This window comes from Phyllobates terribilis, unplaced genomic scaffold, assembly GCF_046119375.1.
Source record: "Phyllobates terribilis strain yellow unplaced genomic scaffold, ASM4611937v1 Scaffold_150__1_contigs__length_4496277, whole genome shotgun sequence".
Taxonomy (NCBI): Eukaryota; Metazoa; Chordata; class Amphibia; order Anura; family Dendrobatidae; genus Phyllobates; species Phyllobates terribilis.
In genome coordinates, this window is record NW_027362910.1 from 3382569 (window position 1) to 3395973 (window position 13405).

General features: G+C 41.2%; 1 protein-coding gene across 4 annotated transcripts in view; it reads right to left on the bottom strand.

The window, feature by feature from the left end:
* LOC141206942 (uncharacterized) overlaps window positions 1–13405 on the bottom strand; it is a 187829-nt gene that overhangs the window by 161547 nt on the left and 12877 nt on the right. For 3 of the 4 annotated variants that reach the window (XR_012277431.1, XM_073664312.1, XM_073664311.1), the window contains exons 2-7: window positions 11684–11833; window positions 11377–11556; window positions 11170–11293; window positions 10990–11087; window positions 10711–10801; window positions 8495–8652 (exon numbers count right to left, since the gene is read on the bottom strand). Coding sequence is in view for 3 of the 4 variants with exons in the window: in XM_073664312.1 (XP_073520413.1) it covers window positions 8495–8652; window positions 10711–10801; window positions 10990–11087; window positions 11170–11293; window positions 11377–11556; window positions 11684–11761 (729 nt within the window). In the remaining variant the exon portion in view is untranslated. Of the gene's footprint in view, window positions 1–2554; window positions 8653–10710; window positions 10802–10989; window positions 11088–11169; window positions 11294–11376; window positions 11557–11683; window positions 11834–13405 lie in introns of those variants that run through there. The other variant, XM_073664309.1, reaches the window with a different exon arrangement.

The window sequence follows — 13405 nt, forward strand, 5'->3', positions numbered from 1 at the left end:
GGGGGCCATATACGCAGGGAGGAGGAGGATGGGGGCCATACACGCAGGGAGGAGGAGGATGGGGGCCATACACACAGGGAGGAGGATGATGGGAGCCATACACGCCGGGAGGATGATGAGGGCCATACACGCAGGGAAGTGAATGATGGGGGCCATACATGCTGGGAGAAAGATGATGGGGGCCATATACACTAGGATGCACTTTGTGGGGCACTATATGACAACATTACACTGTGGAGCAATATGTGAGGCACATTATAGTATGGGACCAATATACTGTAGTGCACAAAATGGGGCCATTATTATGTAGGGCACTATATGGGGCCATTATACTGTATGGAGGACTATGTGTACCCATTATACTGCATGGAGGACTATATGGAGCAATTATACTGTACGGAGGACTATATGGGGCCATTAGACTGTGGGGCTCTATAAGAGGCCACTATACTTTGGGGCACTATATGGGGCCATTATACAGAGGGCTTTGTGACTCTGATGAGCGGTGTAGTTACTGACGCCACTGCTCATCACAGCCTCCGAGTCTCGTGGAGCGCAGTGGGCCTCGGAGTTACTGCTACTATGGCCTATAAACCCTCGTTCTCTGAAAAAGGTTCCATAGCCTTTGGACGTCGGATTCAGGGATCGTCATGGGAACACCATGGACTATGTCGGACCTGCTTGGGGTTTTTTTTTACCAAAAAATTAATTGGTGAACCAGGGAAAGTATTGGGGAGTCTTTATTCAAATAACATTTATTTTTCAGTTTTTTTTCCATTAGTGGGTTAGTAGCGGGGGTGTCTGATAGATGCCTCTCCGTTACTAATCCCAGGTATTGATGGCAGCTATGATTTTTGACAAATTACAGCTGTCATCAACCTCAACTACCATTACCCTGATTGCCACCACACCATGGCAATCAGGAACAGGCGGACAAAGCGCCAGAATTCTCGCATCTAATGTGATGCGACACTTCTGGTGCCGCTGCGAGCTGTTATTTTTAGGCTGTCTAGGGCCCAATAACCAGTTACCTTTCCAGCCTGATAATATAAACGCGCAGCTGTCTGCCTTACCTTGGCTGGTTACCAAAAATAGGCGCTGTTTTTTTTTTCATTTATTAGGGTAAATGCCTTTTAGTGCCACATGAAAGGCACAAAAGAGTGCAAGTTTACTATATGTAGGGGCATGTGAAATTATATATTTACAGGATATTTATTCTATCTTATTACACCCATGCACCTATAGAAGTGGACAGCGTGGGGTCACATATTACACCACTGCTCCCATAGAAGTGGAAAGAGCTGGGTCATGTATTACACAACATGTATATTTTTCTGTGTTTATGAGCGTGCATGTGTTTTTTCCTGTGTGTACGAGCGTGCATGTGTATTTTTCTGTGTGTGAGCGTGTGTGTGCATTTTTCGGCATGTGTGAGCGTGCGTATTTTCCTGTGTGTGAGAATTTTTCTATTTTTCTGTGTGTACTCCACAGACCGGTGTATCTAATCCCATCATCATGTGCGATGTTCCCCAGACCGGTGTATCTCATCCCATCATCATGTGTGTTTTTCCCCAGACTGATGTATCCAATTCCATCATCATGCGCAATACTCCGTATCAGCCTCCACAATAGAATGCACTCCCCATCAGTCTCCAGAGTAGAATGCACTCGCCATCTGCCTCCAGAGTAGAATGCACTAGCCAGCGGCCTCCACAGAGTAGAATGTACTCCCCATCGGCCTCTATACAGTATAATGAACTCCTCATTGTTCTCCTGCTGCTTTGGTCTCTGGAGAAAGCACCCGCACATCTCAGCACAGTGGACTCCATGTAGTGATGTCATCGCCCCTGCTGTCAGTGCCTGAATCAGTGACGTAAGACGCAGAGGGGGATTGATGGAAGTGTCACGCTCCTTCACTCAACATTGCTTTCAACTGTATCGGCAACAAGTCGATACAGTTCAATTTGTGAAGACGGGGAGGGGAACCGGAGCTGGGCCCCTCCCCTCACCCGGCTCACAGGCCCCACATCAGCCACATGTGATACACTACATTGAGACCTGTATCTATTCCCAGAGTGTTACTCTAAGCGTATCTAATCACACACGATACACTCCGCGTATCTAACCCCAGCTTATGATACAGCTAGCAGCATCATCTAACAGAATCGGTGCTGCCAGTTGTCCTGAGTGACACTGTACTCGTCAATATCACTGGCAGTCACCAACAAAATGGCTCCACACTGTGATCCTAAACTTCATCCTCTCTTATCCTGTTACAAACACCCAGAAGGGGAGGAGAGGAGTGACATCACACACACAGGAGAGCAGATCCATCCCCAATTTACTGCAGTCCGTAATGTGAGCTAGTTGTACACTAGGTTTTCATGGCAAATCTCAGCAGCTGCTCCCCCTAGTGTTTAAAGGTGGAAATACCAAACCTTTTAAAATTATTTTTCATATTTTACTTAATTAAAAACAAATGATTGAAATAAATTAATACTTTACATTTTTTCAATTGTTGAAAAAAAGATTTTTTTTGATGGCATCTTCCCTTTAACGGATTTACTAATATAGTGTGTAGAGTGATAGTTGGCCTGTAACCACTTCTTGTGTAGTAGATGAAGTTTCTCAGAGGTAAGATGTGTTTCTTGCAGACAAATCAAGGCAGGTTTTTCCATTTGAAGATACTGAAAGATCACCTGTCTTTTAACACTGGAAGAAAGACCCCTTACATTACAACTAATTATTTTCACTGACCCCACCATATTTAATGTATTAGATATGTTGTTTCCAATATCCTATCAGCAGAGCATTTCCGTTTTATATAGCTTGTTAAGCGCATATTACAAGATTGTCGACAATATAAAACATACCCCCCAAAAAAATAAAAAGACCTCCACCCATAAAACCCCAACCATAATAGGCAGATATAAAACACCTTTCTCCGGGTGAGAGACTGGGTGGAGTATTTCCATAGCTGTCGCTTTAAAGTAGAAAAAATGGTGGCTCAGTCACAGCTGAACATATAGGAGAATACCGCCTAGAATTTAAGTTTCCTTGGAGGATAATTCAACCCCAATTAGACATGAGGACTGTGACATAATTATAATAGAACCTGAAGAAAAAACAACATTTGTAAAGAACAGTCCAACAATCAGGGACACACTTCTTCCCATACACTCACGGAACACTGTGTTTTAGAAGAATTAGGGTTTGTACCACAGGATCTTCAACTTGTAACATCCCGAATGTGATCCCGGTGTATTTCATATTTGATCCTCTCATTCATATCCAGCTAGTGAAGGGCTTATGAATCTTGAAAAAAGTGCACAGTACCTCGGGCTACCACCCTTAACGTGGCAGGGTATATCATTGAATGTCAGGATCTGGAGAAATTTGTGGATACTTCCCGCGCTGCTGGTTCATTGAAGACGTCAATTCAGAAAGGTTTATTAAATATAATAATTGTATATGGAACGTGCAGATCTCTCAGATGTTTTTTGATCTCAATGAATCTGGCACTTTGTCTCTGCACTTCTATAGAATAATCTGGAAAGATCAAGATTTTGGATCCATTGATTGTTACATCTGGGTGATCCCTTGCCTGTTGCAGGATAATATCTCTGTCCCGGTAAAACTTTAGCCAGCACAGGTCTTTGTGGAAGCCCAGGAGGAAGATGATGGGTCGGCATCCTATGAGCTCGTTACAGCCTATAGGGGGTTAACGTTGCAAGCCTGATTATTAATTTCAGCCAGTTTTCAAAGAATTCAGTAGGAAAGGAGCCTTCTATTTTTTCAGGCACACCAATAAGTGGTATATCATTGAGCCTTGACCTATTTTCAAGATCATCTGTTTCTGCTAGCAGTGCTGATATTTGCTGTGCTGCAAACCTGTTCTCATTGCTTGTATCAGCTATCTGATCCTCAATGGAGCTGACTTTGACTTCCACTGCCCCTGCTCTATATTCTGCAGTTTGTGTCGTATACCTGCTATCTCATCTTTAACCCCTTAAGGACCCTGGGATTTTTCGTTTTTACATTTTCGTTTTTTGCTCCCCTTGTTCCCAGAGCCATAGCATTTTTATTTTTTGGTCAATATGGCCGTGTGAGGGCTTATTTTTTGCAGGACGAGTGGTACTTTTGAACGACATTACTGGTTTTACCATATCATGTACGGGAAAACGGGAAAAAAATTCCAAGTGCGGTGAAATTGCAAAAAAAGTGCAAATGCTAAAACTGACCTGTCATTTTTATTCTCCAGGCCATTACGAGTTTGTAGATACCAAACATGTATAGGTTATTTTTTATTTAAGTAGTGAAAAAAAATCCAAAGTTTGGTAAAAAAAATAAATAAAAATGGCACCATTTTCCGAGACCCATAGCGACTCCATTTTTCAGGATCTGGGGCCACATTTTGGGGTAGATCCGATGTTTTGATCGCCCATTATTGCATTTTATTGCATTGTTGCGGCGACCAAAAATCTTCATTCTGCCGTTTAGAATTTTTTTCTCGGTATACAGAAGAGAAAAGGGCGTAGGGCAAACAAAGACCATGCACTCCCAAATGTAATGCAAAATATCAAAAGTTTTTATTAATAATACATCAACAACACACAAACAAACGAGGTTTTTTTTAAAAAAAACAATTAAAACACATAACTTGTGTAGAAAATATTCAGATACAAGAATGTATGGGAAAATAACCCAGCAATGCAGAAAACCTCTAAACTTTGTAAGTACTGTGAAAATTCAACTATTTATTGAGTCCAGATAAAAAAACAATACCTTAGGTCACTGACCACTGGATCAATATGTTAATAAACAATCAATATTTGCGGTAAAAAACGTGACCTTTGCAGATGAAAGCATTATATATAGGATCAATGCATATAGTTACCTACAAAGTGAATGGACCCAACGCATGTCGCTGCTTGCCAGCAGCTTCGTCAGCTTTGACCCCTTACGAAGCTGTTGGCGAGCAGCGACATTTGGGAGTGCATGGTCTTTGTTTGCCCTACGCCCTTTTCTCTTCTGTATACCAATTGATTCCCAGCGTGGGTTTACTGTGGCACCCCTTTGTGTACATTTTTTATAGCTAATCATTGAGCAGTACCCACTAAATGTGTTGCGTAGAATTTTTTTCTCGTTACACCGTTTACCGTTCGGATTAATTCTTTTTTTATGTTGATAGATCGGGCAATTCTGAATGCGGCGATACCAAATATGTGTATGTGGGTTTTTTTAAATTATTTTATTTTGAATGAGGCGAAAGGGGGGTGATTTAAACTTTTATATTTTTTTAATATTTTTAAAAACTTTTTTTTTTTTACACTTTTTGCTTGCTTTTATAGTCTCCATAGAAGACTACAAGCAGCAACTGTCCGATCGCCTCTGCTACATAGAGGTGATGAACAGATCACCTCTATGTAGCAGAAATGCTCCTGTGTTATGACCGCCGAACACTAGGTGGCGCTCATAGCGATTATTACATGACAACTACTGGGGTCTGATGCAGACCCAGGGTTGTCATGCTCACCCATCAGTGACCGGCGATCACGTGACTGGGTCACCGATGGGCGGGGTAAGTGACCCAAGAGATTGACAGTGACATTTAACTGGTTAACAGCTGCGGGTGGATCGCGATTCCACCCGCGGCTGTTGCGGACACATGTCAGCAGTAATAATCAGCTGACATGTGCTCAGTTCAGTGCGGGCTCACTGCCAGAGCCCTCACTGAACCAGGGTTGATGGCCTGGGGCATACTAATACGCCCCAGGCTTTAAAGGGGTTAAGACCAACAAAATGTACATTCAAAGCAGAGAGAGAATTTACAATGTACCACTGCAATGAAAGTGTCTTTTAAAGTAGGTTCCTCAGGTACCTGTATGTCCCATTGGTGCAGATTAGGCATTGGGGCAGTGAATATTGTGCCACATGTAATTTTGTGGTCTTTTCGCCCGCTTCAACGCGGCTGCCTCTCCCATCTCCTGCTCACCCAACTCCTCCACTCTGGATCCCATGCACATGTGCGAGGTAGCTATTATAAGATGGCCACTGTCACCTGCTGAGACCTGCCTTTCTGTGCAGGCAAACAATTCCAGCCTCGCCACCACTTCCCTCCTGCTCGTCTCCCCTGCTCAATCTGTTTCCAGTGTGATGACCGTGGTGTCATCTTGGAGCTGAGAGCCTGCTTCTCCCGCAGTCTCTGTGGCTTTTCCTGGTCATTTTTTCCCCTGGAGCAAAGTACCTGCACACTCAGAAAGTTATCTGGTAGATGTATGACGATTTTCAGGATGGTCATCAAGTCCTATATGGGATAAATAGCTAGATGCTCAGCAGGAGCTCCTACAGCTGCTTGTTCACACATGTCGTTACGGTTGTTGCCCTCTTATTTGGTCTCCAGGGTGGATACACTGGACACCATCTTTCTGTGTGAGTGAGGTAGTCACGCAAGAGAATATTGCTACAATAAAAGGGACTGGCCATCTTCTTCGTTTGTTGCAGGGCAAGGAAAAGGCTGTATGGTTTACATTTGCATTTGTGGTAACTAACTTTTTGGGAAACTCAAGAGCAGATACAGTAACTATGAAGAATTGGTGTTATTTCTCCTCAAAACATATAAGGATCTTGGCTGTAACATGTCCTTAATGATTAATTTCTTACATTCTAGACTATTCTTCCATCAAACTGCGGAGTAGTGGGACGAGGATGGTGATAATGTAACCAAGATATTGCAGCTATGGAGAAAAGATATCAAGGAAAATGGAATCCCTCAATGCTTGCAGATTACTGTTGCATAATTTTAAGAGATGATCCAATGCAGCAATACAAGAAACAAGCAAAAAACAGTTGTCACTGAATGAGGACCAAGTTTTGTAGTGCACTTTCTGTAACTGTTTATAATTTGCAATAGTGTTTAGACAGGTTTTAGTTATTTGAATTGTTGATAAGTTTTCTCTAAAAAAATATCAGAAAATTGTCATAACAAAATATTCTGCATCTGTATATTTACAAAAAGAATAATGTTTCAAAGTACTGAAACTTTTATCATTAATTATATGTAGCAGTAAAAGGAAAACTCATTGTCCAATTTGAATTCAGGAGGTCAAACTCATTAAGAAATGGTTCAGTTCTTAAAAGAACCTGATGACTTTTAAAAATATGTAAAACAGTGTTACGTGATCTGAAAGGTCCTTGAGCTAGACAGGTGGAAGGTTCTTCTGCTGCTCAGTCAGGATGTGCAGCCTCTGTACAGGTCCCGGTACCTTCCTCTCCTGCTCTGCACCAATCAGTTAGATAAGTGCGGGGCTGGAGGAGAGAGCAGTTCTCTCACTGATCAGTAAGGACACTGTCTCATTGTTCTCGGTCACATGAAGCTACCTCCAGTCTATAGGACACACTCTCTTATTAGCAAGATTTTCTCTTGCTAAAAGTGTGTCTTTTCAAGTAAAACATTTTCCAAATTAGGATATAAAAAAGGCTTCTCCTCTGTGTGACTTCTCTGATGTCTAACAGCAGCTGATTTTTGGTTAAAACATTTACCACATTCTGAACAGGAAAAAGGCTTCTCCCCTGTGTGACTTCTCTGATGTCTCACAACAGCTGATTTTTGTTTAAAACATTTCCCACATTCTGAACAGGAAAAAGGCTGCTCCCCTGTGTGACTTCTCTGATGTATAACAAGACCTGATTTCTGGTTAAAACATTTCCCACATTCTGAACATGAAAAAGGCATCTTTCCTGTGTGAGTTCTTTGGTGTATAACAAGAGTCCATTTCTGGTTAAAACATTTCCCACATTCTGAACAGGAAAAAGGTTTCTCCCCAGTGTGAATTCTCTGATGTCTAACAACATCTGATTTCTGGTTAAAACATTTCCCACATTCTGAACAGGAAAAAGGCTTCTCCCTTGTGTGAGTTCTCTGATGACTAAGAAGATTTGACTTCTTGTTAAAACATTTCCCACATTCTGAACAGGAAAAAGGCATCTTCCCTGTGTGAGTTCTCTGGTGACTAACAAGATTTGATTTCTTGTTAAAACATTTCCCACATTCTGAACAGGAAAAAGGCTTCTCCCCTGTGTGAGTTCTCTGATGTGTAACAAGATTCAATTTCTGGTTAAAACATTTCCCACATTCTGAACAGGAAAAAGGCTTCTCCCCTGTGTGAATTCTCTGATGTGTAACAAGATGCGATTTCTGGTTAAAACATTTCCCACATTCTGAACAGGAAAAAGGCTTCTCTCCTGTGTGAGTTCTCTGGTGCTTAACAAGATCTGATTTCTTGTTAAAACATTTCATACACTTGGAACAAGAAAATCTATTCTTTGCTGTGTGAATTCTTTGATGTTTAAGAAAAAACTTTTGGAGGGGAAAACTATTTCCATACTCTGACCATGAAAATGGCTTCTTAGCTTTAGGAGCAGTTAGTTTTTTAATGCTTATTTTGTGACTTTGATTTTTTTTAGTAGTCGGTAATGAATCAGAAGACAGGACCTGTATCAAAGGATCAGATGACACATCTTTGCTGTGAAGGGATGATGGTATATCTGGAGTAATGGCATTTCCTTCAATTGTATCCTGTGGAATCTCAAGCTCATCTGATTTGAAAATTGAAGAGGTCAGCTGTCCCTCTGATCTCCTGGTACAGTCATCTAAGTTAAAAAAAATATTATATTTCAATAAAATATTCTTGAAATTTATATTTTGGAATATTTCTACTTAAACTGTTGGTACAAATGGCAAGTTATGTAAAAATATTGAATTATTCACCAAGACAATGACAGTTCACAGTCTAATAGAAAACCTCAAAGCATGAACCAGTGGTGCTTAACTATTTATTCATTCTGCCTCCCAAATATGAATTAATGCGAAAATTATACCAATAAAAATTTCTAGTCATCTCACATAACCACAAGCCCCCACTCAGGTCCATCATCTGTAAATGGAAAAACAGAGGTTTCCACATTATTAGTGGCTCAAAGGCTCTTGAAAAGCAACATGGCGTCCAGAAACCAATCCAGCAAAATCCGCTCTTCCAAAGTCAAATATGCTTCCTACTTAACTCAAATATAAAGCACTACACCCTACTAAAGCTCATGCATAATGCCGGAAGCTGCCAGACACAGCCTTGCTCTCGGCTGGTTAAGTTCTCTGTGTTCTGCTCCCATGTTGTGTATTTTCTTCTTAGTTTCTTCTTGTGATCCCAGCCCGTTTACTGACTCCTATTATGTCTTCTGATTTTGTATTTTCTCTGCTCTCCTGGTTCTGATCCGGCCACCTGACTATTCTTCTTGTCATCTCACACCACAGATCAGCAGGCAACACTGTAGCCAAAGCCTAGGGGTCTTTGTGCAAGTACAGATCCATGTAGAGGGGTTAAAGGGTGATGGGCAAAACCTTGACTATAGATAACAACACATCTAATGAAAAGATAAAAAAAGAGTAACTAGTGGTGAAACCTCTCTGGGGTAATTAGAGTATTTTTCTTGGTAGCTCCTGGCAATTTAAACTATAGTAAGGGCCAATATTTTCTATCAGATGAGTTTCAAGAAGAAATATACATTTAATGAGAACTTTTTATAATAGAGAAGAGCTGAGGTGTCTTAAATTTAGATCTCTGGAATTTGGAAGAGACAATGGAGACCTTTTATAGACTACCAGGGAGTTACAGACTCACATAAGTGAGGCAGGCCTATCCGACCATAATCAAACTACCATGGAGAATGAACCTGTAAAAAAAAGACAGAATAAAAAAAAACAACACGTTACATCCCCAATAAGAACGTATGTTTAGGGGGGAGAACTCCAACACTAAACCAGAGTTACACTTATTTATGGTGGACCATTGGAGCTACTATGAGTCCTGGCCAGAAGAGTAGAGAAAGTATTAGTGCTCCCCATTTCAGGATAGATTGTATTTGAATTCTTTAGGATCAATAATATAATTTATGACGTAGAGTGAATCCATGAAACCAGGGTTCGAGTCATGCCAACTTATTGCCTGCAGGCGTGAATAAATGTATATTACAGCCATCAGCCACGCACAGCTTAGAGATATGTCATGGTACTTGTGTAATGTTTTTTGTATACTTTATCGCGATTCTGTTTGAAGTTATTTGGTTTAAAATGAAATTGAAACGTCAGGATAAAGGGAAACTCTGTTGTTATTGTACAGAAATTCACACTTGGCCCTCCCTGCACATTTAAAGTTGTCAATCACAAAAGCGAGGCTTGGTCATAAGGACTGGACCTGGTCTTGTAGGGACCATATGAGCACATTCAAAGGCACAGAAGGGAGAGAAGGTAGATTCATCTAATAAGATATCAGGATTCTAGGAAGCCAACAGCATCATTTCCCTCCGCTTTCTTTTACAGTCCCATCATAATATTTATCTTCAAGTGATTTTCAAACTTGTCAGCACTTTCTACACATGCTGTTATTTGGATTGGTAGTTTACAGATCTGGGCAGATAAGAGTCCGGATCTTCTAATTTCAGTTGGTAGGTGGATCTTCCAGGTTGTAAGTTCTATAGAAAAGGGGTTTCAATGCCCAAAGTCATTTGAACAGTTTTTTGGTGGAGGACAATGTTTTGGTCTAGATGCAAAATGGTGATGACACGATTGTGATATGGCCGGACTACATGACTGGTAAACGAGCCTGTGACTGAAAAGAATCTGTGACTTCTCTGCATTTAGTGGTCACTACTCACCTGGACTGTTATCTGTAGGGATCTCCTCTTTACACCGCTCATCACCCCTCACATATGTTTCTGTAGTATTAATATGGGTCAGATCTTCACCCTGAAACAAATATTGTACAAGTCACAGACAGATGGAGAAGTCACATCTATGATCAGCTCTAATCCAACGGTCGCATTACACAAGTATAAAACATGTAATACTGGTGGATAAACCAAGAACGAACACAAGACCTTTACAGCCGTCTACACATCATAGGGGAGATCTCATGACACCTTCTCTCCATCTACCTGATGATCCTGAGGAACATTGGGATCTTCTTGTTTACAGTCCTGTGGAAGAAGAGGACATGGACATCTCTCTGGTGTTGTCCTCTTACTGGATAGATCTGGAGGAAACACATACAGGACTGAATTCATTCTTTACATACAGATAATTAAAGGCCGTGTGTATTTAGTCCTGTCTATTACCTGGTGATGTGAGGGGCTGGGGAACCTCCATCATGACGTCCTTGTACAGATCTTTGTGTCCTTCTAAATACTCCCACTCCTCCATGGAGAAATAGACGGTGATGTCCTGACACCTTATAGGAACCTGACACATACAATGATACTGTCATCACCCCGATCCCTTCATAGCTTTACTGTAAAATGTCCCAGCATTCCCAGCAGTGTCACCTCTCCAGTCAGCAGCTCAATCATCTTGTAGGTGAGATCTAGGATCTTCTGGTCATTGATGTCCTCATGCATCAGGGGGTGAGGTGGAAGCTCCATGATTGGGCTCAGGGTTCTTTCCCATCCCTCAGACAAAAAGTCCTGACAGCGCTCACTAGAGGTCTTCTTCTCTACTGTGTAATCCTGGTTATAGAGACACATTAATAAATCTCCCTATAGACATTTCCAGAGTCCTCACCTCTCCAGTTCTGTCCATCTGTTATTCCCATAGATAAGAATGATGTAATCTGATGTCATGAGAATCTCTCACCTCTCCAGTAAGCCGGAAGAGGATCTCTAGGGTGAGGTGTAATATTTTCTCAGCCATCTTGTCTCTGTCCATATTCATCTTTAATGGGTAAATCAGGAAAATTCTCTTACATAGAAGATATTCACTGAGAGGATCCGATGTTGTAGAGACCTGAATGAGAAGTTGAGCTGATGTAACGTCATAAAATATTTTTGATACAAATATAGAATAAATATAAAAACTAGAGATATACCATGTCCAAGCTGTAAACAAAACTGTCATTAATATTGTAGTATTAGATCCTATCCAAAGGGTACTCGGGTTTCTAACATAAAAATCCAATATGATCCCTATTTAACAGTTTGCGTCTATAGTCTCCCCCTTGGATAGGTCTATATACTTTTTCTATGCCTTGAAATTTCAGTGCTGAATCTTCCTCTTTATGGAACGTTTGGAAGTGTTTTGACACTGCTGAAATATTTGTGGCAAAGGATTAACTGCATCAGATATGTGTCTTCTAAGCCGAAGTTTTAAATGGCCGGTAGTACAATCAATGCATTGGATCTTATATGTAATACATTCAACAAGGTATATAACCCAGGGTGTGCTTCAATTAATAAAGTCATGTATTTTGTACATACGATTACTATGCAGTGAGGTAAAAATCCTTTTTCACTGCCTTTTACACAGGGCTGTGGAGTAGGAGACGGAACCCATTTTGGTGGAGTCGGAGTCAGTATAAAATGGACCGACTCAGACTCCTAAAATATATAATAAATTGGGTACAGTAGTTCAATGCAGTTTGTGGGGATTTTTTTTCATAAGCATTTGGGAAAGAAATGAAATGTCCTATAAATGTCTGTCCTATTCCTGATCTGAGGGTCTGGACTTTTAGCTGAGATGAATCTGTGCTACAGTAAATTTAGCACATAAACATGAGCCGTGTATGAGGGAGTCGGAGACATGGAAATTGAGGAGTCGGAGGTTTGGCTTACCGACTCCACAGCCCTGGTTTTACAGCGGTTCGCTCCGCATTTGAAAAAAAAAACACTAAGGTTTAACCTGGTAGTAGATTCAGAATGCCTATGCTTTTCACTTTTCAGGAAAAGACTGGGTGACAGGATGGTACCCAGCGTGGGTGCTTTCTTAGCCACAAACCAAATAGCCTTGGTAAGAATTTTATTAAGCCCCATATCCTGTGTAACATTAGTATTTCTCTATAATGGACACCACTTTGTTATACGGGCAGACTATAAGGCTGTGTGCCCACTCTGCGTTTTTCAAGCGTTTATGCTGCAGAATTTCCGCAGCATAAGCGCTTGGGAAACGCTTGGTAATCCGCCCCCCATGGTCCCCAATGGCATTTAGCAATGTCAATGCCCATGCTGCGGATTTTTCCGCAGCGTTTATGCTGCTCTCAAAAATCCGCAGCATGTCCATTAATTTTGCGGACACGCAGCGTAATCGGCGCCATTGACTTGCATTGAAACGCATATAATCCATGTCAGTACATTTGTACATACGGATTATATGCGTTTCTATGTGCGGATGGTACCCAAGTCTGGAGGAGAGAAGACTCTCTTCCAGACCTGGGTACCTTAGAAACTGTAAAAAAAAGAATTTAAAATAAAAAATAAAGTTTATACTTACCTTCCGATGTCCTCCCGGTGTTTTCTCCCCTTCGTCCGGTCTCTTGCAATGCTCGCGCTGTTGTGAAGGACCTGCCATGATGTCATTGAGTCA